Source organism: Ixodes scapularis, unplaced genomic scaffold (genome assembly GCF_016920785.2).
Source record: "Ixodes scapularis isolate PalLabHiFi unplaced genomic scaffold, ASM1692078v2 PGA_scaffold1__304_contigs__length_218370807, whole genome shotgun sequence".
In the NCBI taxonomy this organism is placed as follows: Eukaryota; Metazoa; Arthropoda; class Arachnida; order Ixodida; family Ixodidae; genus Ixodes; species Ixodes scapularis.
In genome coordinates, this window is record NW_024609846.1 from 89762104 (window position 1) to 89788439 (window position 26336).

The following is a 26336-nucleotide window of genomic DNA, read 5'->3' on the forward strand; positions in this document are numbered from 1 at the left end:
ACCAGGTCGAAGCAGGATTCATTATGAAATGCTGGAGAACCTGTCCCCGCCATCACTGAGTCATTTGATAGTATATTTTAATCATCTATGGAAAGAAGCTGCTTGCCGTCGTTGCTGGAAAAGCGCCCACATTATCCCTCTTCTGAAGCTAAATACCTCTCTATTAACGAAAAAAATAGTCAGAGTGCAGGCGAGCTGGTGTAAGTTAAACATGATTGTAAACCTGAGACTGCGCAGAAAATAGAACACAACAGAAGGTAGAAAAAGAGGAGGCAACGTCTCAATGACAATTCGATCATCGTCAAACAACACTCTATCCAAACTCTTGAGATATATCCCAGCTAACAACGGAGCGACCGACTAGCCTATGCATACACCTTCTTTCTGGATGTATTTTCGATTATTGTATTCGAGGACTGTTGACTTTAAATAGAGATCCAACACGGCAAGGAAGCTTTCCACTGTTACGCCCGATTCTGATTGAAACTTTACCAGATTCAACTCTAGCACCTCTTTCACGGCGTTCATCAACCTCTTCTTTTCTAGAGAATAACACAAATCTTTTATGTCCATGGAGAATACCGAACTCTTCCTCCCATGGTTGTGTTCCAAGATCTGAAGAAGTTCTTCTGTGTTTCTCAGCGATAAGGATTTGTCCAAACTGACCTGACCTAACCCATGCTGCAGAAACTTAGACACAACTTTTTGCCACGTTCCGTTTTTGTTTACAACCACTCTAAGAGGCATCTCCACTTTATAGTCCTTCAGAAAAAATTTCAAACATAGGTACATTTTGGATTGACTCATTATGCTTTTAACAACTTGCTCTTTATCTTCTTCCTTTAACAATGTGCATATGTCCCTTCTCATCTTTGCCAACTTTCCGTTCCAATCCTTGAACAATACACTCATGGCATTTTCAGCTTTGTTTTGAAATTCTTTCATCGGGAGGACACCGAACCTTCCCGACTTATCTGTTTGGAGTAATATTAACGACCGTGAATCTATCTCATTCTTGACCATATTTACATCCTTGAAATTCCTTTTTTTCTTTCGGGTACATGTCTCCCATGACTTTATCTAATCTCCCCACCGTCTGATCCACAAAAGCCGTCTTTTCATCATGACCTACTAAGCGCGCAACGTTTTGAACAGCGGAAAACACATCGCCTTGCACGCTGTTGTATATTTCTGCATTTTCATCTTGATCTTTTTTGCGTTAAGTTTTGTTTACACTTATTCAATTATGTCGCGATATATGAAATTGCAATGTTCTATCATGTATCTGTTCTTTTTCCTGCTCTTTTGTGTGCACGCTTTCCCCAGTGCATTTTTGTGCGTATTTTAAGATGTAAATAGTACATACGCGAAAATACTGTTTTGAAGTTCTAATTGTATATTATGAATTTCCCCCCTCATGTAATGCGCTCGCAAGTCGAGTGCCTTTGAGGTAATAAAATGAAATGAAATGAAATGAAATGAGTCTGAAAGGCCTCACATTGGAACAAAATTTAGGTCCTTTGAATAGAAAACTTTCCGTTCTTTCTGAAATCGAAATGTTACATGGGTTGACTACATTTAAACGGGATCCCGACACACACTGAGTACTACGCCATACCGATGGCAAACAATTCTCCCTCCTCTTCATTATCTTAGCAGAGTTCAAGACTTGCGTTCTTTTGACATACCAAATCCTGTGGAACTGTGCCTTCTTGATGTTGTCCCAGTGCTGGAACTCCTTGCGACGCCTGTAGTCCGTTCCCAAGAGAAGGTCCCAAAGCCTGTTGCACGCCGTGTAGAGTTCTTGTATTGTCCTGGTGCCTCCTTCCTTGTTGATCTTGATAACTTTCTTCTTTGAACTCCAAGATGAACCACTTGTTGATTGATGTCTGAACTGCGCAGTGTTGATGAAGTTTTTCCGTTGAGACGTCGCCTCCTCTTTTTCTACCTACTGTTGCGTTCTCTTTTCTGCCCCAGCCTCATGTTTACAATCATGTTCACCTCTCTATTCCTGCGAATTACCGTCCCATTGCGCTCACTAGTTGTCTTGGGAAGGCCTATGAAAGGGTGATCAACTGGCGTCTGGGGTATTTTTTGGAGGAAGAAGGCATTTTGGACATTAATCAGTATGGGGTTTCGGAAAGACGATCAGCTACAGACCACTTGGTTTGTTTGGAGGCTTTTAGACTTGAGGCGTTTGTGCACCGGCAGCACTGTGTCTTGGTATTCTTTGATCTGCAAAAGCCCTATGATACCACATGGAGGTATGGAAGTTTTCGGGATCTGCACAACTATGGGGTACGAGGCCGCATACTCCAGTGTATATAGAATTTTATAAACGACCGAACTTTTGAGGTCCGTTTGGGCTCTACACTCTCCGATGTGTTTCTTCGGGAAAATGGAGTACCTCAGGGAGGATGTTTAAGAGTTACTATTCATTGCTATAACATTTAACGGTCTTGTGAGTGTGATACCACTGTCTGTGTTTTAGTTATTGTGTGTGTATAATGTGCAGATCTCTTTTCTTTCTTGCAACCTCTTCAGCTGTGAACGGCAACTTACAGTCAATAAGATGAGCAAGTGGGCGGATAAAAACGGTTTCACTTTTTCTACTGAAGAAAATGTCCGCGTTCACTTTCTTTCAGCCAGGAATCGTCCCTGGATCCTTCCTTGCGTTTAAATGGCATTGGCATACCCTTTCAATAGGAACACAAATTTCTGGGGGTAATTCTCGACAGGAAACTCACTTTTTTTTACCTCATTTGAAGTAATTGTAGCGGAAATACTAAAAGTCATCAAGCATTTTTAAGGTGTTGTCCCACAACTCGTGGGGGTCTGACAGCTGATGCCTCCCGCGACTCTACAATTCCTTAGTCCAGTCTCGCCTCGACAATGGCGCAACTGTGTATGGATCTCCACGTTCATTTTCACTGAAGATACTGGGTGCAGTATACACAACCCGGAGCTCCGACTGATTACAGGTGCTTTTCGCACATCAGCCGTGTTGAGTTTGTATGCAGACACCTTTCAGAAGTCTCTTGAGAAGTGTAGACAGTACTTCAGTCTCTCTTATGCTTGCAGGGTCCACTTTCACCCTCAACACCAATCCTACTGTACCATCCATACCTGTCGATTCTCTCAAATTGTTTAAAACAAGCCAGGTATTGTGCGTCTTTTTAACTTTCGTATTGAAAGTCTTTCTGCCTTTTTATAGTTTCCGCTCAATGATGCTGTCATACTAAAGCACAAAGAAAACGTTGCTCCGTGGGACGAAGTGCCGTTCTTCTGCGACTGGTCGCTCACAAAGTATAACAAACGGGCTATATCTCGTCAAACGCTAGAGCAGGAGTTACAATAAATGAAGGAGACATATAGAGATTATACTGAATTTTATACGGATGGGTCGAAATCTTCATCTTCTGTAGGTGGTGATGTATATTCGGTTCCTTCGCGAAAGTCTTGCGAATGGAAGGTGTGGCAATCATATTCTCTGCAGAGCTTTATGGTGCCTCTATAGCCGTTGAACATATCATGGGCAATTACATATTCAAGGCTATCCTCTTTGTTGATTAACAGAGCGTGAGGCACTCTTTCTTCTAGCCTTCCCAGAAAGAAACCTCTTGTACTATATGTACTTTAAAAAAAAAAAAAACAAGCTCTCCAACTCGGACACACCATAAAATTCTGCTGGGTACCCAGTCATGTCAGAATTTCAGGAAATGAGAAAGCAGATAAACTACCGCATCTGCGAAGGACTCAGCAGCATCGCTTGGCTTACCCTATCAGGACCTCAGGCCACGTTTGAAGAAATTACTTTTGAAGTCGTGGCAGTCGGAGTAGGACGCGGAGTGCAACAATAAACTTCATGTCATTAAACCCATCTTGGCTCCGTGGGAGAACTCGTTCCACAAGGAACGTTGGCTTCAGGTTTTAATTTTCCGCCTGGGGATTGGCCATTCACGTCTGACACATCTACGTGTTCTTTGTGTGCGAGGATATAAATCTCTGTGCCCAATGTGGGGAGGTACTGACAGTTTTGCACATTTTATGGCATCACCAACTTCACCGACAAAGTTTTTATGAACTTCTTAGAGGTCATCTTCCATTCCATCCTATATTTCTGCTTGGCGATCATCCTTTAGTGTCGGTTGACCGTGCTTTTGACTTTCTTAGAAACACCGGATATATATATCAGCTATACATTTAACAATGAAAACTATTTAATATACTTGTCTTTGTTTGGCGCAATATGGCCTAAGTTGCTCGCGCGCCATAAAACCACAATCATCATCAGCCAATCAGACTTTGACGTCGGTCTGACGTCACCGCAACGCCTGCGCAAGAAGCAGACAACTTGCACTCCGCGTTGCTTTTACCTCAGTTGCTTGGTCATCACATATAATGTGAAACGTATTTTGTAAACTAGCTTTCAGCATATATAATGTGAGGACGTGCCCATTTTATGATTTTATGCACTGTGATTATTTTTAAGTTCAAGAGCACAACAAGATTCGACTTCTAATACTGCGACGCGAAGTTGTACCAATCACGTGTAGTTCAGTCGACCTCCCTGACTGATAACCTTTCGATTTAAGTAAAATATACGCGACTAAGGTAAAAAAAAAAAAAAACATGTTGAGTAGTATATATTAATCTAGCTTTTCTGTTACTGTGTCATCGAAAATAAATATCACAATTTATTTCGGTTCCTAAGAATAAAAGTTGATTCCACAAATGATAAAAAGCTATATAGTTACTCTTGTCACTGATAATATGGTACCTATTGCCAAAAAAAACACGGAAAATATATTCTTAATTTAGCGATTCAAACAAGTCCGAGCTGTTATTCTTGCTCCCCGGAACTGAACCAAAATCCGTGAACCCGAACAAAACCGATAACAATGTAGGTTAGACATTTTGAAAACGACACTTCGGGTCGGGATAATTCGGGGGCGTTAGAAAAATTCGAGTTGCAGGACAACTCAATCTTTGACGTCACAGCACTGGCAGGATCACGCAAGAACTTCAAATTCGGCTTCGAATAATTTTTTTTACTTCACAAATACTGAGGTTCCACGTTACGAATTCTGAGTGTAATGTCCAGGCATCGTTCTCAGTCGTTTCGGATAATAATAAAAACATGGAATTTTGACTTGTCAGTACGTAAGTCCTTTTTTACGAAGAAAGTGGCAGGCGTCGCTTGTGGGGCATTCACTTAGGCCGGCTTCATATTGCATGGAGCGAGAAAGTAAATTGACCGTTCTTCTGTTGTCTCTAAGGAGGTGGCTCTGGCCAAGGTATGCATAGCACAACCGCATAAAAACCACACGTACTGGGTCTTTCATATTGTAGGAGTATGTATGTGGGTCTGTAGAGATAAGTTTGCCTTAATCACCGATGCTGCAGGCCATAACAGCCACTATAAGACACTGAGATTCCACCATATTCGTATATTTCAACCTGAGGGGATCATAGATAGGATTAGAACGTATAAAGAGTATGCCGCTGCCAGGCTAGGTGTTGGTGGTGGTCATAGGACTGACAATGACGGTTCGCACTGGGTATGCGGCGCTTGGTCCTCGACGGCAGGGATGACGTGGTCAAAAGTGGGGTCGGAAGAGGGACACTGCTCAGAGCCCTGTGTTCGGGATCCAGAGCAGTGGTCTGCGAGAATGGAGGGGCGGGGTTTTCCTTTCGTGTGAGAGGGGTCGCGAAAGGAAGTGGACGACGCATGCTCCGTGCGGTGGGGCGCGCGATCAGATCTTATTTGGAGGAGGTCGGGGATCACCAGACAGTGCACTTGTTGACTGGGTTCATGGGAGATCCGACCGGGCAGTTGAACTCGGCGGCAAACTCGGGCGTGTTGGACGTGGGACCGATGACCCTACGCAACACATTGAACATCTGGTTGTAGCAATTCGTGAGTTAATTGTATATATAGACCAACTCATTGTTGATAAACAAGCATGTGGTCACGCGAAAACTGTGGATACTGCTAACAACACCTAGAAGAATCGAGGCCTGCAAACAACCTCCTCTTCCTCTATGGAACGTCATCACAGTTTGATGGCGCTAACTCGGACATTCCACACAAGCCCGATGCCGAGCGCCTTTCGACGAGTGAATGGGCACGAGGTCCTGCCGAATGCTGACGCAGCACTCGTGTCCAACCTGTGGTTTTGCTTAATCTCTGTTATGATGTCAAACTTCAAAAATCATTGGCGACGGGATGTTTTCGTTCTTTCCTTTTATGGTTCATATTTGGGACGTGACAACCAGGAATTTCGATGGCTAGTGACAATCTTATTTGTGGCTGTCAAACCACGGTGCAAACTTGCACTTATCGCGTCCTTAAACCAACACTTTCAAAGTGACAGTTTAATGTCCCCCCTTATTTTTATTTCTGAAAGTGGAATTCATACTCGAGACGTTACAAAAATAAATGTTAAACGTACAAATGGCGCTGCCGGCGCAAAATGCGCAGTGACAGTAATCACTAGATGTTACAGGAGGCGACTCCTCACTTCCTATGTGGGCTACTTATTTTACCCAAGGTTGACTCATAAGGGAAACCTACTTTTGGGACGAGAAAGACGTCCGTCACTCAGTCGACATTCAGGCTGGCTCTTGGGAGAAATATCGAGGCACGATTCACCAGAAGATTCTACCGAAAGCAGGCGTAGCTATATGAAAGCCCTCCTTAGGAAGTAGCTGCCACCACCGCAACTGGACATCTGTATAGTATGGTACCCCGAGCCGCTGTCTATCTTAATCAGGCTTGTTCGCTGATCGGGCCACCTTCTTATGACAAGTTGCGGTCGTAACAACGTCATGCAGAGCGTTTGTCCAATCGTGAAGGGCTGACCACAGCGACGCTTGTAACCGCGCGCGTCGCCAATGGGTGGTGTTGGCAGACTTGTACGTAATCCGTTACAAGTAACGAAATTACTTGTAATCCCTTACATTTATCAGTAATTTTGTAACGGAATAATTACATATTTTCTAGAGTAATTTTAAAGTAATTCCCTTACATTTCTGACGTAACGGATTCCTTGTAATCCGTTACATTTTTTGTCAGAACCAACCCCCCCCCCCCCCCCCGCCCCCATTCTAAATAAAGGTTTTTTTTTTTTTTTTTCATTTTTGTAAAGTCGAGCGCAGTGACACTGTCATGCGAATCTGCCAGCGCAAAGGCAGGCTTGGCACTCTTCAGTTCCACAAGGCCTTTTTTTGCAACACCAAGCCCCTGAATCTACAAATTTTCTAGACCCTAACATGTCAATGTAAGGGTCAATGTCAAAAAACCCAAATGAACAATTCACGAAAAAAAAAGGGGGGGGGGCAAGTTATATCCGCTTTTTTTGCTCCCTTTGTTTTTTCTTTGCGATCGAAGATGGGGAGAGGAGGACACCAAGTGATTGTGCGCCTCTTCGAGAAGCTCGAGGCGGTAAGTGCACTGAAAAGAATTAACAATGTCCTTCTCGGATATAGTGACTACGACCATTTTCATAATGTCACAACGGGAGACAACGTTCCGTCTACCCAGAGGCTCTGCGTCTGCCCTACCCTTTTTGTGAGTCAGCTTTTTGCGAGAATTCAGAAAATGGTAATATTCTTTCTTTCTTCCTCCTGTTTTGCCCCAGCAGGACGCAGCTTATCTCAAGCAGATATTTTTACAAATAAAACATAATGGTGGCTGACGTAGACTTGCTATTCTGGGCTTGAGGAGAGAGTGACACTCTTGAGTAGGGTCATAGGGCGGCTTACTTAGTACTCTACACTTTGCTGCCCGTGGCATCAGCGGACGTCTATCTGGAGAACACCGGAGTAAACTGCAGTCGGTTCGTGCTCCGTGCGTTTTTGAACAGCACGAAGAAAGGTACACACGGCAAACGTGCGTTTACATTTCCCTGTTTTAACCGACGTTCTAATTAATTATTGTTATGAGTGTCCTTCTTTTTCTTTTATTACTTATATTTATAAACTGGAAACGTTTTTTTTTATTTTTTTTTTTTTATTCACCAATGTCTCAAGTGAGGCTCGAACTGTTCAGAACCAATGGAAGAATAATATCGAGCCAAACCTTATTTATTATTTAATTATCACCTTACTGTTACAACTATGTTTTGCTATTGATGACTTCTAGAGCTTTGCGATTTAGATAATAGAAAATTTTAGTAGATCGGTCCGATGACTCCGATAACGATATCCGATACTTCGCCGCCGTCTTTGCGTATGCATCATATCGTTATCGGGTACCGTTATCGCGGGTACGGAGGTATCGGAAGGATCAACTAACTCTTTCGAATAGCAGGCAACGGCTGCAACGACGAAGCTTTGCTCTACATTCGAGGTAAATAGTGCTTCTATTGCTTCGCTGAAAAAACTCAATGCAGAGCATGAAGCATTCGTGAGGAACAATATGGCACTCCCATCCAGTGCCTCAGCTAAAATGATGTTCAGCGTAGCAGTCGACATATTGAGTAAGAAATAATGCAAAATGTCTGACGAGACATTCGAGAGCCAGCTGTTGTTCAAAATACTCAAGGTCATTAAATGGAACAGGTGGCAACAATAAGAACTTGAATAGGCCCCTTCTCTTTGTTTCTTACTTGAGGACAATAATGTTAAAAGTAACGCCAGGAAAGTAACGGATTACTTTTTGGGGTAACGGCCAGTTACTTTCATGGGAGGGTAATTGTAATAGTAATAAATTACAATTGAGCCTTGAGTAATTGTAAATGTAATTCCTTACTATTTTTCAGTAACGTGTACAAGTCTGGGTGTTGGCACTGCAGGTATGCAGAGGGGTCGCTCTGTTTCACAGTTGGAGCACCCTGAACTACTTTTGCACGAGCGCGCGTGCTCAGCAGGCTCCAGGCTCGAGTGTAAACCAGTGTCGCCACATCCTGGCAGACCGACCTTACGCTGTATGAACACTAAACGTCCAATTTGGCTTTTTTGTTTGAAACACTTTATGCGGGCAAGACACATCGAGAATACCATACACGTGACCAGGCTGTTGACATGCTTGCTGGCACTTGAGCACCACGGCCGTGGCATTTATAATTATAGAACTATAAGAGCGCCACACAAAGCTTCAGCGGTTCTTCACGCAGTCGTTGAGGCGTTGTTGTTTGTCAGCCCGAAGTCTCTTGACACTGGCCATTCTTTCCAACTAGCGAGCGCTCACAGGCAAGCAGAATGCGTGACAAAGCACAGTTCACGCGAGCATGGCGCATGACGTCTCACAGTGCAGTCTGCTGCTATACGCCGCTGGTGGCCACCGCACATAATCGTGAGTTTTAATATTGCGTGTACGAGCGAACGCAAGCCCTGTGCGTTTGCGTTAGCGTTGCGTGTTCCACAATGCCCGTGCGCGGAGCCCGAACCGCGGGCTTGGATTAGCGCATGGCAACTTCGCGCATGCGCAGCGTCGAACACGCAACGCTTACGCAAATGCATAGCGCTTTCGTTTGCTCGTATACGCAATACTAAAGCTCATTAATGTACCCCCTTTTACGGAACACGGAGTGTGCTTTTTATTCGGGAACATTAATTCTCAACTCATCCGGGGAGCCTTTATTCCATCGCGACACGAATCGCCCAGCCGTCTGCCCAAGCGTACTGGTATGCAAATGGAGGGTGAAGCATGCCCGGTGTGGTCTTTTTTCACTCCTCTAGGTCTGCAAGGAAGTGAAAGATAAGCGTGTGTGTGTTCGCCTAATGTTGCGGGAAATACGCGCACATGCGCATGGCTCTTCTCGTGAAGGTCCAGTGCAATCAAACATGAAAGCAAAGGCCGGGGAACCTAAAGCCAGGATGTCCCTCTGCCAGAACTGTTGCCCTTCTTTACAACGCCCGCAACCGGTTAAGTTGTCATTTATTACTCTATAACCAGACGTTTCAAACAATAACCGTCCTGCGACGTACCTGAATCGACCCGGGCTGTGTGAACCTGCCAGGATGCTCAGCTTTAATGTCTCGGGACGGGACTTGCCGCACCATACCTGCGTCATGTGGACGGCCGTCCAGAACAAGAGAAAAGCGCTGGTGTGCAAGTGCGAGTGCAGAAAAAGCATTTTGAGCACGCCGAGTACTCACGTTGGCGGCGCTGATCCAGAAGAGCTGCTGCGGGGTGTATTTGAGGCCCGGCAGCCCGGCCTCCGGACCGTTCTCCTTCACCCACTTCTTGTAAGCCTGTACCAGAAGACGAGCAGTCTGACGCTGCACTTGAACGTCGTCAGGTATAAAGGCCCGCTCACACAGTATCATTTGCTTAGGTTGCGTTACGAGAACCTACGTCTGCGTACGCTGTGAGTCTCCAAGACATCCGTGCTAGATTATAAAGCGAAGCAACTATTTCAAGGAGTAACTGCATGCAGAATACGAAGTACAAAGCCTTTTATTTGGGGCTCTGGCGGAGCACGAAATACCCAGAATTCAAGCTGTCTTTCACAAAGAAATACTTAAGCTTGTGTTTACTTATTGCGAATGGCCGTTTTCCAGCGCGCCGGGATCAGTCGACCAGATCCGAGAGGGAGCACGGAAACCGAACGAAGCCGCTCCGCCTACGGATCTCCAGTGGAACTAACCTTAGGTTAGTTCCACTGGGGATCCGATGGAACTAACGAGAATGGAAGTCATGTGTGCTCGTCGAGGACTGGCCAGGCTGGATTTGGGTAGAATCCGCCGCAATCGGCAGACGGACTTTTCCCTGATCCGGATAGAGATCTGTAGTGGGAGCTGACCCAAATCGACGAGTGAAACACTTCCATCTCGATCCCGATCACCTAGTGAATTAGGCGCGCTCCAGAAAAGTTGATCCCGACGCTTTCCAAAGCGACTAGTGGAATTAGCCATTAGAATACAATTCTCATCGAGCTGTCCATGAGGCTGCTATAGACCGACACGCGGACTTGATGTCACGGAGCTGCGAAGGCTCAGCGATCGCGCCGGAGCCGGGTGTGGGCAGGAGGGCGCACGTTTTGCGTAAGCGTCATGGCATTTCAACATGCCGCAAGGCTGTGTAGCCGTCAGTTACACCGGACGGTACAGCAAAGGTAGCGGACTGAGTTCCTACAAGTTTCCGGCGGACTCTGAAAGGCACAGAAGTTATATAATATCCGTGTATTGAAAAGAATGGTCGCCTCGCGAGGACGACCGTTTGTGCGGCAAGCACTTTCTTGAAGGCTTCCATTTCAATCTCCGTCCCGAGGCTTTCATATGTGAAGGGAAGCCGTCGTCTGATCGAGACCACCCAGATTTTGTCCCCACTGTGTTGCCGCACATAGTACTGGCCAGGCGCTCGTCGGTGGCTCGTTATTCCCGTACTACCATGCGGAAGGAGATCGGCGGCAGAACGGACAAAGCGTTACCTTTTGTCGTATCTTCTGGTCATGAGGGTAAAAAAAATGAAAAACGTTTACAAATCTCTGTAACGCGAAATTAGAGCGCAGCTCTTGAGGAGGAGGAGGAGAGGGTACGGAAGGGAGGATATGCCCCTCCCCTCCTCCTCCTCTGCCCTACGACTCCCCTGCTTTCTTCCTCACCCTCCTTCTCCTCTCCACCTCCTCCTTCTCCGTACCCACCGCTCCTCCTTCTCCATAGCCTCCCCACCTCCCACAGTTTCCCCACTAAATTTAGCTAGAAAATTGACGCCAAGTCACCTCAGCACAAATTCAGTTTCCCCGCTAAATTTAGCGGTTGCCGCACAACCGGGCATCAGTACTTTGATGGGCTCTGACCAAATGTTGGGCTTTATGACTGGTCAAGTCACTCGGAGTAAGACCTGCAGCACCCTTGTTGCAATAAATACCAAGCTTGGTTGGACTTTCCAAGGACGGACATTATTCGTGAAGTCGCAAGAAACCCACACCAGCTTGGTCGTCTGTGTCCTATAGATCACCGTTACAAAACAAGTTGAAGGCGCTCTCCGATCATTCTGGGGGTTAGGAAGCCTGGGAATCACAGATTCAGGAGACTAGAAGTCCGAAACAAGTCAAGTGATGCGGCAGTTTGAGCAGAACATTCGTCGGTCTGGCACACAGTACGAAGTGGCATCATTGTGGAAGGACAATATAGGTGTCCTTAAGGACGATAAGCAAGTAGCGATGACAAGACTTCGGAAACAAGTAGGTCGACTTTACCGAACTGACTCTCTAATCCTTCATTACGACGAAGCTATGAGAGAGTATCTGATAGCTGGTCACGTTGAAGTGGTACCAAACGAGACAACTGGTGAAGGCAGACTATTTGACATGCCACATCGAGAAGTCATCAAGGAAAATGCACTGACGACACGACTTTGAGTTGTTTTCGATGCATCCTCGCATGCAGCTGGGTGCAAGTCTCTGAACGAATGTTTAGAGAAAGGAGACATCCTCTATCAAGACCTTCTTGGAATTTTTCTGCGATTTCGGGTGGGCCGCTTCGCGATAACCTCAGATATCCAGAAGGCATTTCTTCAAATATCTGTCACAGAAAAGGACAGAGATGCATTGCGTTTTTTCTGGTTTCAAAATCTACCATCCTCGACCTTTAAAGATGAAGAGACACATACGTGGAGGATGACGATGGTTCCTTTTGTTGCAACCTGTAGTCCATTTCTTCTGACGGCTACGAACCTCCAACAGCTGAAAAATCTGCCGACTGAAAAGGAGGAAGTGGCTAACGTACTTCGTAACTTCTTCTACGTGGACGACTTGGTTACTGGCACACCTACCGAGGAGGAAGCCATCAAGTTCTACCATGACGCCAAAACTATTATGCAGAACGCAAGAATGACTCTCCGAAAGTGGACGACGAATTCACAAGCGCTGAGAGATTTGCTACTTCGAGAAGAGGCAAATCCAGAAAACACCACGCCTATCATTGAACAAAGAAAAATGAGGGTTCTGGGAATTGTCTGGGATCCAGAGAAGGATGTCTTGAAGTTTGCGTTGCCAAATTTACAAAACTTCTTAGAGTTGAATAATGGCACTAAACGATTTGTTCTACAAGCAGCATCTAGGATTTTCGATTCCCTGGAAGTCTTGTCGCCCTTCACAATTCGAGTGAAGACACTGTTTCAGAAGCTATGGGCGAGAGGAGTCACTTGGGACAGTGCTCTACCCGAGGATCGGAATAACGAATGTCAAGAATGATGTCCTGACCTTGCAAAGATGGATGCACTAGTCATCCCTAGATTCGTATCCCAAGCAGGACAGGGCAAGGACACCCGGATTCATATTTTCTGCGACGCAAGCCCAACTGCCTATGGAGCTACAGCGTACGTTGCAACGAAGTCATCACCACCTGAACGACCTACATTTTTATTGGCAAAAGCTCGGGTTGTTCCAATCAAGAAGCAGACTCTTCTTCGCCTGGAACTTACGGGAGCCGTTATAGCATCGAGACTGCACAAATATCTTGAGAAGACCATCCCATGCATTCCGTATGACTATACGTTGTGGACGGATTTTCTCATTACACTGGCATGGATCAAGAGCGACCCCGGCAAGTGGAAGACTTTCGTGTCCAACCGAGTTGCAGAGATACTAAGAGACACCGATCCTTCTCATTGGAGGTACTGTCCGGGAAGTGACAATCCAACGGATTTGCTTACCCGTGGCATCGCAGGTCCTCGACTGGTGTCGAGTGTTTTATGGTGGTCAGGACCAAAATGGTTGACTGAACACGAAAATGAATGGCCTGATCAGAGGTCTAGTAACGAAGCGGAGACTGACTTGTCAAAAGAAGAGAGAATGGCAGTCCATGTGATATTGCAAACAACACCACCTGAACCGCTGTTTGATCTGACGAGGTACAGCGAACTTCATCGGGCTTTAAGAGTGACGGCGTGGTGCATTCGATTTCGGAAGAACTGTCAAAATGGCAAACCGTCAAGTGGACCACTGAGTGCCGAGGAACCACTGAGGCCGAACTATACTGGATCAATAACGTTCAGAACAGTATACTTACTCAGGCGAGATAAAATGTATCTTGAAGATAGAAAATGTTCACAAACACTCGTCTCTAGCAGAGATGAGTCCATTTTTGGATGAAGACGATATCATCCGGGTTGGAGGCCGGCTTAAGATGCTGCCAGCATCGGAAAATGTAAAACACCCAATCATATTGTCAAGTGAGCACTACTTCACAACCCTGGCGGTACGGAACGCCCACTGCAAGGTTCTTTGCGGAGGAGCACGAGACACGTTGGCGCAACTCCGAGAACGATTTTAGATTATAGGAGGGAGAAGATTGGCGAAGAAAAACAGTTGGGTTGTGTGTATATTTATACAGCCTAGAACTTGGTCTGCCTCAACGGACGACGAGTCTCCCAGCTGTAGATGAGCAATTTAGCCAGTGCAGTACAACCGCTAGCCAGAGGTCTTTAACGTGCATCACGCAGTAGTGCTATACGACTGCACGCCGGTACGATGCTCATCCAGATCGAAACGGGCAGTTGTGGGGATTGAGCCCGGGATCCTGGGTTCTGCAGCGCGAGCTTTCGCTCCACGTGCTCCGAGCAGATGTGCGCTAGGCCACTCGGCCACCAATCCCCCCATTGGTGAAGAAAGTGATCTTCAGCTGCTGTTTATGCAAGAGGTTCCGCCTCATGGCTGACACAGCCCCAGTGGCTCCACTTCCCCTTGACCGACTGAAGCAAGGCGCGCCCCTTGATGTTGTAGGCGTAGATTTTGCAGGTCCTTTGTACGTCAGGGCAGCAAGCGGCAACGTGAAGTCCTACGTCGCACTTTTCACTTGTGCAGTATCTCGCGCCGTTCATCTTGAACTTGTTTCTGCGATGTCTACAGAAGCCTTTCTAATTGCCTTTCGGCGTTTCACGGCACGGAAAGGATTGCCAACAAAAGTCTATGCTGACAACGCACAAATATTCAAGAAGGCATCAAAGGACCTACATGCGTTGTTTAGAGCGATGCAAGAAGAAGATTTTACGTCTCATCTTGCCAACAACCGAGCAACATGCAAGTTCATTGTTTCCAGTGCCCCATGGTGGGGAGACTGGTGGGAGAGGCTCGTGCGAACGGTAAAGAGCACCCTACGGAAAGTGCTAGGGAGGGCATGTCTAACCTCCGAAGAATTATCTACTGTTATGGCCGAAGTTGAAAGAATAGTCAATTCCCGACCTCTAACCATAGACACCACGGACGCCACGGAGCATAAGCTGATAACCCCAGGATATATCTTGCTTGGGAAAAGATTGACGTGCTTGGCCCGACCCAACAACGAAGACGGAGCACCAATCCAAAAGAACAGACCTACTCAAAAGGATCATGTACCGTCGATGCTTAACGGACAACTTTTGGAAACGCTGGCAGCACGAATACTTGTTGCAGCTTCGATCGGCGCACCATGCGCAACCAGCTTCTGCGTCAATCCTAAGTATAGACAACGTTGTTCTTGTGCATGATAGTAATGCACCGAAACAATTGTGGCAAATGGGAAGGGTGCCGAAGACCCACAGGGCAAGATACGGTAACACACAGTCCTGCCAGGTAAAACTGCAAAATGGACTGATTACCGACCGACCAGTTCAACGCCTTTATCCCCTGGAGGTCAGCACGTGACTCATTTCGCGGTCGGGATAGTGTTAAAAATAGATCAAACTGGTTGAGTACCAGCGAAGAAGAGTTGATCAGCAGAATGTCAGGCCTGTAAACGAGATCGGGGACTGCGCTCGTGGACGGCGAGCGTGGAGCTCGTTGTTCACTTTTTTTCAGTACCGTTTTTTTCTTTTTTTTTTTTTTTAACGTAACGAACGCCCGTCGGGAATGAAAGCTTTTCAGTTTTGTGAAGCTGCCGCTGTTCCCGAGTCTTCATATCAACAGTCCCTTCGGGGGATCAGACGACGTCTTGAGAGAAACGATAAGCGTACGTTGAGTCCTGTCTGTCTATGCTGGAAAAAGCGGTGGAGAAACTGCATCGTGACGTCGCCGGTGGGAGGAGCCTAATCTCCATCGCCAACAAACTACATCGGAAGAGAACTGCACCGTGACGTGTCCGGTGACGTCGCTAAACTGTGGCGATTGAGTTGAAACTCCATCGTTTTTCTTTCTCCCTACAGGGAATTTCGGAGAATCGCCGAGCAGGCTAGCGCACACCAGCTCGGAGCACGTGGAGCGAAAGCTCGCGCTGCAGAACCCCGGGATCGTGGATTCAATCCCCACTCCTGCCCGTTTTGATCTGCTGCATATGCATCGTACCGGCGTGCGGTCGTGTACTGCGTGATGCACGTTAAAGACCCCGGGCTGGCAGTCGTACTGCACTGACTAAATTGCTTATCTCTAGTGGGTAACAATGTCGCCATGTTCAGGCAAACTATAGTCGGTTGCAACTAAGAAAAAACCGGAAATACCTCTCAGAGGAAAATGTAATCCTACGCCGAGAAACGCCAGCCAATCGTTTTCATGACGTCACGATTCCGTAGACCAATCGCGATCCTCTTGAAAAAAAAAAAAAAAAAGCTCAACATGGCTGCTGTTCTTAGCAACGCGACGCTAGTTTCTCGTGACAATTATTCTGCTGTTTTGCACCGTGTTTTACGTGCCCGAGGTTACGCCACGAAATCTTAATGGTATCGGCTTGCGTTTGCAGCAGTTTTTGCGCGACAACGTGAGAATCCAGCGACGCTATCGCCAACGAAAATTTCGAAGCGGGCGCGAGGCTTAGCACTGCTGAGAGGTATGTTAGACGGTATGTTAGACAGTATCCTGGACAGAAAATGAATTGGGAAGACGGTACATTGGACATGACTTTCTTTCTTTACTAAACAGCTATTTCGTTGACAAAAACGTATTCTAACTTATTTAAATGTCCTGAATGAATTAAATAATTATTGTAGTAGTTTAAGACACGTTTCCTGGAGGAAGAAAAAGCAACGTTGCTAGCGAACTACTTTCTCGACGGCGGAGGCACTTCAGATGGGCGCAATGCGCTTGTGGGTGGAGCTAAAAGATTGTTCTTAGGTTGCATCCGACTATAACCTCCTGCTGTATAAACAACTAACAACAAATTTTACTTGTTGACTATGTTTGACTGCGTTAGTGCAACTTCTCTCGTGCTGCACGAGAAAGAAAAAATGTTCCTTCGGAGGTTAAATTTTCGGTGAAGTAGTAAGCAAAAAGGAAGAAAAGAGAATATTTCCCTCAAGTTGGGTTCGTAGAGGAGAGGAGGAAGAAGAAAATCAGTTGTTAGTCCCATGGTGTGTATGGTCTTTTCTTTATGTGTATGTTTATTCTAGTTCAGCTGGCCTGACCTGAAGTAGTTGCTTTAAAATAAAGCATATCTCTCTCTCTATCCACCTTAAGTATGAACGAACTAGCTCAACTTAAGCCTGTTGCCGTTGCTTGCTTGGCATTTCGCTCAGCCAAATCGCTTATATGGGGTGCACTCAACTAAAAGCACAATCGTGTTAAATCGTGTAGGAGTATTTAGAACATTTATCGATGACGCCGCTGAACTTGCATCGCTCGAAGGACTTCCTTTTTGTGAGCGCCTTCTCTGCTTGAGTTTGTTGGAAACACAGCCACTTCGATCCGACGCAATCGATGATAGCGTTGGTGACATCAACAAGTACGCGACTCACAGAGCACTGGAGAACACCAATGTTTTCGTCGCTCCCGACGGTTCCCTGGAAGCCACCAGCGGCGTAAAAGCGTAGAGCTGCGAGGACTTGTTGTTCGACCGTCAGCACACGGGGCCCTTCAAGACAACGCTGGAGCTTTCCGCGAAGCTGGTCACACAGCCAGCGAGTCACCCCTTCGGTCAACCGGTATTCGCCCACAAACCTCACATCGCTCGTCTCGAAAGCATCCCGGTGATCTCTAAAAGCTCGATCCGCTGGCGAACCCAACAGTAGAGATGCATATGTTAGGGTCGCCATTTTTTACGATGCAGATTGATCTTCGGCTTCTCATCGACCACTCAGTTAACTGCATCGTCAAAGTGCATCGTGACGACATTTTGACGTCACCACCAACTGCATCATTTTACGAGCATAGCCCGAACTGCATAGGGAAAAACTTTATTTCAACGTCATGTCACGTGACCCGAGAGAAGATCCAATCAGTGCCCGATGCAGTTATCTACATCATTCAGTTTGCGTTCCAGCATTGATAGACTGGTCTGAGTGATCCTCTCTCTCTCTCTTTCTTCTTTGTTTTATTAGAATGGTCTAAAATACCAAATTTTTTTCTAACATTGAAAATTGCAATTAAAAAGCTCAAAATACGTGAAAAAAAATCACTCCATTTCAAGATGCCCTTAAATTTGAAGGAAAATACACCCCGAAAAAATGAAACCCTACTCGAAACGTAACATGAGAAAAAAAAAAAAAAAAAACGCAAACGGTCCTGTGTGAATGGGCCTTCACTCGTCTAATTCCGTTACTTACGTTAAAGGCTTCCTTGATGCCTCCGTTGTCGGCGATGTTCTCACCCTGCGTGTTGATGCCGTTTAACTATACGAGGGGAGAGAGGGCTCGGGTCAGTCGCCACCACGGCAGGGACTATAAATGCGATGAGTGCGCCGCCTCTCCCATAGAACAGAGGGCAAGTCAGTTATCAAAATGCCCGGAGGGAATAAATAAATAATTTTATTATTGGGAGTTAAGCTTTCTTAAGACGAAGCCAGCTCAGAAGGTGTAGCTGAAAACTGCAGTCGCACGGAGACTCAAAGCCACGAGATGTTAGGAATTTAGGGCTGCCACACTCTCCACAACTTTAATTTATTTTTCCTCCCTCCAGACTTTGAGAATATTTATACGTCGACAAGTTGATATAACCTGAGGACTTGCTGGTACTGTTTAAACACTTTTTCGGAGTAATTCAGCGAGCGAATTGCAGTCAATGTCATTGATAACAGCTCCATGGGAATGGCAAAAAATGTTCGTTGCACAAGTCGCTTCGTTTCAAGAGTTTAGAACGAAAATTAGAACATGAGAAACCGAAATACGAGTAGGTCTACCGCGTAGTGGCAAACTTGCGCGATATAAGCTCCCATGAGGCTAAATCTTGGTGCAGTATGGGAGTGAAAACATTGCCACGTAAAGCGTAGGGCAGAGCCGTTTATATTCTGAGAGGCGGATATGGGTGGAGCTTGCGACCGGCTAAATCTGGCTCGAACAATTCAACCTCGCAAAAACACAAAATGGAGATACGTTTTCGTTTATCCGCTCGCGCGAGCCACATCGGTATATTGTTAGGCCTGTAATAGATTGCTGCATTCAAAGGCCTCGCACTTTTTCGTTCTTTTTCAGACAAAAACATACTAAACAAGTCACGCAATTTAGAGCACTGGCTCGCAGTACCTGCATAGCAAACACTTTCCGTGGTGTCACGGGAATTGTGGCGGTGGTGGGAATATATAAAATTAAATTTCTAGAAAAAAAGGGAATGAAAAACGGTAATATTTTGAAGGTTGTTGCACATAAGGAAGTTCGACAAATTTAGTGCGTGGAAAGTGCCAAAGGCGCTTACGTTAACGAGAGACCCTTTCAGTGCGTTGACACGTCAATGCAGATATGGGGTGGAATCCAGAGTGGATCATGAATTATCAGCACAATATGGCGAGGGAACTAAAGTCACTGGACCCTGGAAAAGTAGCGCCATTGACTTCCCTGACCTCTAGTCGGACAGAAACATATTGGCGACGTGCGCGACCGAAAGCGTCGCTGTGGTCGGCCTTCCACGATTGGCCCAAAAGCTGACTATGACGTCGGAAACATCGACGGAAATAAGAGGAATGAAAGAACTTTAATTTCGACGATGTTGGCAGTGTTGCTTTGAGAGCGCAATGATTTCAGGCTTCCACCATGCTATCTACAAACACCATCGAACTTGTTTTCGCAAGGCAATGACGTCACAAGGGGGAACCATAGGAGGGCGCCACCAAAACATCTCGCCGCTAATACTAATAACATACAGACGACCGATCAAACCTTGCAAAGAGATCGGTCTCATTTTCCATGGCAACCGCGATTTTGTTCCATTCGAATCTTCGAAAGGGTAGTTCTGAACCTGTCGCACCAAGATTGCCATGGAGAATCATAGTGCAGAAAGCGTTCCTTGCCGATGTAAGCGTCTTTATCGTTGCGGAAGAAGTCAACTTATCAATCATGCTTATCTGAGTTATCTCCACGGATCTCTTTGAATGGAATTATTGTTCTCGCGTATTTCAGGACTGGAAAATTATTTCTCACTTCAGCCAAGCACCGATGCTGTATGAGGTGGCAGTGCGAAGATGTGCGCGTGTTTCGCCGGTGTGCGGATAACAAAATTCCGGCATTCAAGAAATGTCTCGAGAAGGCGACCCGTCCCCAGCGATTTTAGATCGGCTCACCCAGAATAGAAAAGTCAATAAGAGACTGCTCATTCAATGAACCGAAATGACAACCATACGGAGAGCTTGGCGCTACTTTTTGGGGATAAACTAGCTAGAACGCCGGATTTTCGGAACGCTCCTAGCGAGTATTTCAGTCCATGCGAATGGCGTGTAAACCAGTTTTCGTTTATTCATTGATTTTTATGGGTCATGTGGCGATTCCTTCGTGCTCGCGATACGGAAGAAAGCATACTGCAACAGAACACAGGAAGGCTACAAGTGCGAGCACTTGGCCACTTGTACAGCACGAGGAAGCATGAAATACACGCATTCCAAGGTTTGGCATCGCGAACGTAACCTTTCACCCGTGCCTCAAAATAAAAACAAAGATAGCGTAGTTCTCCTCTACACTCTGGGAGTCGAAGTTCGCTGCTAATATCGCGCAAATATTATTACGGAAGATGGATGACAGTACCAGGTACCACTGAGGAAAAGAGCAAAACAAAGGCCAGACACACAAAAAATAAATAATATTAACTGAGCCTGTGCAGTTTTTAGAAGCGTTTTGTGGGAAGGAATATGTGCTACGTACTCATTATTTGAAGAATAATATCAATTTCTAAAATCACCAACGGAGCGGCGCGTACGTACACTAAACACAACGGCTCTCACATTCAAGGTGCCTTCGGCTACCGTGTAGTTCCCGTACTGCTCCACGATGCACTGAGCCCTCTGGCGGAACTTGAGGTCTGTCTCGGGCTCCCACCAGTTGATATTGTTGCCGTCCTTGTCGAACTGACGCCCTGTACAGCCGACACCGATGAGCAGAGCACGAGTGAACGTCAGAGCTGGGGATACCAACTCAAAGCCTGCCCGATTTCTTTTGAAAAGAAACTGCCTGAACCGGGGTGTGGTCAACAACACCTAGTATAATCAAAGCTTGTTCATTTCCACGTCATCGCAGCAGTCTTGTACACGTTACTGAAAAAAGTAATCGAATACAACTACTATTACTCTTGGCTAAAAAGTATTCAATTATATTACTTGATTACTCGACAGCAAAAGTAATTGGACATTACTTCCAGAAGTAACCGTTACCTTTACGATTACTTTATTGTGTGAAGACTTACATCGTTAGCGCTCATAACAATGAACTACTTGCAACCTATATTTCACATTTTCACAAGTATTGAAGAAGAAAAAAAAAAAAACGGGTTCCCTCTGCGTGGTCGTTGCACCTTCAAAATGCAGACACAAGCATAGAATTCGTTTGAAGAAATTTACTGATTTGGGCGTTAGCCACTTGGGGGAGGGGAGGGGGGGAGGGGGGAGGAAGGGGAGGGAGCGGAGGGGGCTCTAGATCTTGTTAAGCTTAAGCAAGGGTTCTCGCTCAAAGTTTGCATCGCTTATTTTATTATTCACATATGGATGAACTCGCATGTTATACAAAGGAGCAGCAGCTCCAGGATATGAAACGGATCATGTGTAGTATCCATCAGCGGAAGAGATCGCCCCGACCACTTCTCAACTCGAAACCTTGCTTGTTACAGAGACCACGTAGGGGAAATAGAGAAATATTTGAACTGGTTTTGTTATATTTTGTATCCGCTTTCGACATTCTTCGGTTCTGGTTCTCCTACGGGCTGCGAATAGGTACCATAAGCAGGATTCTTTTTTCTTTATTTCTGTGTGTGTGTGCGTGAGGGAGATAGTTTGTACGAAGGACCTACAAAGCTACATTCTGCTCCCTCAAACTTCGCCCTCAATGGCCTTTGTTACAAACTGGGGCTTTCCTGGGGCTTCCCACTCCCAGTCCCAGCTCAAATAAAAACGGACATTCCACAGAAACTGTGCAAACAAAGGGGTTGACCTCGTTTCCAACAGCTCCGCAAAAATCTTTGTTTTGTGTGTGTGCAGGAAAGGGGGGGGAGGGGGTCCCGTGGAAAAATAGTAACGGTAGAAGTAATTTTTATTACTTCAAAAAGAAATCAAATTACTCTCGTGATTACTGCCTAAAAGTAATCAACTCATTACAAAATTACTTCAGAAAGTAATCGATTACAAGTAATTTGATTACTTGTAATGCGTACGGTACAAGTCTGCATCACAGTGAGATCGAGCGCAGACGCTGATTGGACAAGAGCGCTACGTCAACGTTCGGCAGGGCTTCGGGTCCAGTGACTGCGCCGAAGGACACTCGGCGTCGGACTCGGGACTACCATTGCTGAGCTGGCGCCATCCGAGAGGAATGATGTTACATGGAGTTAGAGGAGGCTGCTCACAGGCTTTCATAATCTAGTTGGTGTTGGCTTAATGTGACCACGTACCTTGATCGTCGAAGCCGTGCGTAATTTCGTGGCCAATGATAGAGCCAATTGCTCCGTAATTCAGGTAGCTAGGGGGAAAGGAGATGGGTTAGGTAGGGGCATTTCGACGACAGCTGAAAAAGATTGTCTCACCTGGGCCGATCTTTCGAGAAGAAGACTCCCTGTAGGATGCCGGCTGGGAACCCTGTCCGCAAAGAAACAACTCTTCGTTTATCGCCAAACATCATGAGATATGCAAAACTGCTAGTTTTACTTTAATATTGTCCAATATTGTGCAAAAATTATGCCACGTTGCCACTTTGCTCTGCCTAATACTGTACCAGGGATGGTTATCTTGCAAGATATACCTGTTACGACTACCCCATTACTATCAATATTACAATACGGTTCGGGTAACATTGCCGTGAAACTTTTGGACTGACTGCACACTAGACCTTGGTTATGGTCTTATCGGTTAGCAAAGACTGCCAGTCGTCACGTCTCCTAAACTAAACAATTTTATGCAACTGCACTAACAATCCGTCTGAGGTCACACTTCCGTTATAATTATAGTTTTTCCTCGGTACTGGTGGACCAATTATGTCCAACGAAGATTTTAACGGGAATGAATTGCTGATATAGAATATATTCACGACCGAGCTGTGAACTCAGGGTACATCACAGTCTTTAAGTCTGTGACAGCAGACATTCACGGCCGCACGGCTATGAAGCAAATCTTTCTCTGGTTCAAGGAACACCGCACCTTGCATCTTGAGTATGCTGTCGTACATTATTATCAGATGTCGCACCAAACACAGTCGAAATTTGAGAAGAAAGATTGCGGTTCCCCATGTATTTTTTTTAACGTTGCGGGAGGACGAACACGAGTGTAGGAGAAGACTGGGCCACTTTCGGCGAGAACGCGAACGACACATCAGCAGAAAATATCGACGAACGTCTCGATAAGTACCGAGTATGTTCTAGACAATTCGTCTCGTGCAAATTTCGGCTCATTTTGGTTTTGACCGACATTACAAGGCGAGCAACTGTTCCAAAACGCGTCTTTTGCGTATCGGAATGCAAAGGGCTACGCAGAGAACTCGCAGGGTTTGCTCTGTATGTTTATACAGCCTTGATGGAGATGCGCCTGAACGGGTAATCGGTCTCTTAGCTGTAGATGAGAAATTTAGCCAGTGCAGTACAACCGCTAACCTGGGGTTTTAATGTGCACCACTGAGTAGTGATACACGACCGCACGCCGGGTACGATGCTCATCCAGGTCGAAACGGGCAAGGGTGGGGATTGAACCCCAGATCCCGAGGTACTGCAGCGCGAGCTTTAGCTCCACGTGCTCCGAGCTGGATTGCGCCGCTGGACACTGATTGGAAACGAGTGCTGCGTCAGCGCTTGGCTTCGGGTCAAGTTTGAGACGAACGTTGACGCAATAGTCGCGTGCCATCTCTGCCCACCGTTGACCTTGCTGATGACGTCATCTCATTCAGCAATACGGCTGTGCTATCTAGGAGGTGTTGGCTCCTCCCACCTCTTTCCACTTTAGCAGAACGGACGCTCTGCTAAAATGGAAAGTGGATGTCTTTCCAATTGACGCACGTGAGTCATTCGCGTCCTAACAGACCGAGAGCGGCGGAGCGGCCGACTTTTCGCGCTTTCGTGTTCGTACTTTCATGATTTTTAGAAAACCGGAAATGCGCAACCTCATTCTCTTTTTCTTAGACTGCCTCTTGGTGCGGTACCTAACCATCACGCACGAAACCGTAGTTGCTTTAAAGTGCGGTGTCGCCTGAACCGGAAAAAGATTTGCTGTTGCGCACCGTGCGGCCCTGGTGCCTGCCGTTGCGGACTTCAAGTGTTTTTCATTGATAAAAAATGCCATATTCGTCCTCAACGTCAGCTCTTGTTTTCATAATATTGTAGCAGAGGGAAACGAATCGACAGGTGTAAACCTGAAACTAAATGTTCAGTCGATGAACTTGTGCCAAAAACAAAAGCAAAAATGAGCGTCGAGAGAGCAGCAGCGAGCGTCAAAGACGACAGCAGCAAGCGTCGAGAAGTCGGCGAGAAAGCGGGAGAGTGTGTCGCCGTCAGGTGAGTGAGTCGGCAAGGTCCGTGCTGGGCTCCTTATCCATTACACTCGGTATCGCGGGCACTCGAGCAGCGAACATTTGAGGTAAGAGTACACGGGAATCTTCTAAAATTAGGAAGTTTCGTTCCTTCTTGGTCTTGAATACGGCAATATTAGGCTTACAGTGGACTTCGGCTCAAAGAGAAATTTGTGTTTCTCGTTTATCTTTTCACCCAGGTAACGTCATGTTCTCAAACCTTCGCGTTTTCTCCAAACCTCTATAGCGTCAGATTCTCACAGTGTGTTGGCCTCCTGCGATGCATAGTTTATTGACGCGGGCCGAAAACCACGGTTTTCTTTTCTCAAGACGCCCGTTATATATCCATGCATGTACGGATATAGTCAGTTACAGGTTAAGAAAAAGCTTTCGAGGGAAAGGAAGAATGGGCAAAAGGAAGCAGACTAAACGCTGAAGAGAGGAGGAGGTTTTCTTCTCTTTCCTCCAGCGTTTCGTCTACTTCATCCTCCCCAACTTTCCTTTCCCTCGAAAACTTTTCTCAACCTGTCACTGACTATAGAAGCCTCTGTTTTCTTTCTCCCCTATTAATTATTGCTTAAAGACTGCACAGTACGACAAACTGCATTTGGCAATTATTCATGGGCCAGAGATGTATCCTTGTATTTTCCTCTGCGCCTCACTTTCTGCGAACCAGCAGTGGCATTCTGAGGTCCGGGCTTTCTCTATGAGCCTACACTTCGACCCTTCGAGCACCAAGGCACGATGATCAGCAAAGCGAACACCGCCGACCAGCGACGTAGCACTCACTGATGCAGTTCTCCAGCCAGGAGTAGTAGGCGTTTACCACAGCAACTTGGGCGAACGTCTTCCACTCGCCCTTGATGAACGGCTTGCGCAGATGCCCGAAGGCGTAATCCGTGGACCACTTGCGCAGCTGCATGATGTTCTCGAAGTACGCGTCGGGTTTCAGCTTCACGTTACGGTAGTGCTCCTCCACGAGGGCGACCTTCAGCAGCTCCTCGGGGTAGCCAATGTACGGCTGGATGGCCTGGGCTTTGGCCCGTGCGCGCTGCCGCGTCTGCTCGTCCATCCAATCGATGTCGTCCAGGATGGCCATAAACTCTTTCAGGATGAAGCTGACCATGTCCAGCGCGGCGCCCTTGCTGTCCTCCTGGAAAAAGTGCCGCACGTAGAGCGAGGACAGCGCCATGCCCAGGGAGCCCGTGAGCGAGCCCATGCACTGCTCCCAGCGGGCCATCTCGCGAGTTCGGCCCGTCAGCACTTTGATGAACTCCTGGAGTCGCTCGCGCCACGGCTTGCCTAGCGTACCGTACGACTGGAGCACCACGCGCCACACCATGTAGTTAGCGACGGTGCGCGCCGGCGTGCGCAGGATTAGAGACTCGAACTGCTTCACGAACTCGGGCACGACCACGTTGATGGGCTCGTCCGGGGTCACCTTGTCGACAAGCAGCGAGTTGAAGTAGCGGTCCCAGTCGATCTGCGTGTATACAGCGAGGGCAGTTTGGAAACTAAACGGAAACTTTCGTGATGCCTGCGGTCGCAACCGTGATTTTTGCAGACAAGGCCGAACGCAGTG

The 26336-nt window shown here is 46.5% G+C and overlaps 1 protein-coding gene across 1 annotated transcript; it reads right to left on the reverse strand.

The window, feature by feature from the left end:
* Positions 1 to 5089: 5089 nt before the first annotated feature.
* On the reverse strand, positions 5090 to 26176 carry LOC8031664 (neprilysin-2). Its single transcript, XM_040205922.2, has 8 exons — positions 25544 to 26176; positions 22788 to 22839; positions 22656 to 22723; positions 21001 to 21131; positions 18401 to 18466; positions 10105 to 10200; positions 9934 to 10010; positions 5090 to 5884 (listed from the first exon to the last, which is right to left on the reverse strand). Exons 1-8 carry the CDS (start codon positions 26094 to 26096, stop codon positions 5785 to 5787), a joined length of 1143 nt encoding a protein of 380 aa, XP_040061856.2. The 5' UTR covers positions 26097 to 26176; the 3' UTR covers positions 5090 to 5784.
* Between the last annotated feature and the right edge of the window lie 160 nt (positions 26177 to 26336).

Coding starts and splice junctions, on each gene's coding strand:
- LOC8031664 (XM_040205922.2), bottom strand. CDS start 26,096: ATGGTGTGGCGCGTGGTGCTCCAGTCGTACGGTACGCTAGGCAAGCCG. Junction 18,467..21,000: donor TAGCCGAAGGCACCTTGAAT/GTGAGAGCCGTT, acceptor CCCCTCGTATAG/TTAAACGGCATCAACACGCA. Junction 10,201..18,400: donor GCATCAAGGAAGCCTTTAAC/GTAAGTAACGGA, acceptor CTTCTGGTACAG/GCTTACAAGAAGTGGGTGAA.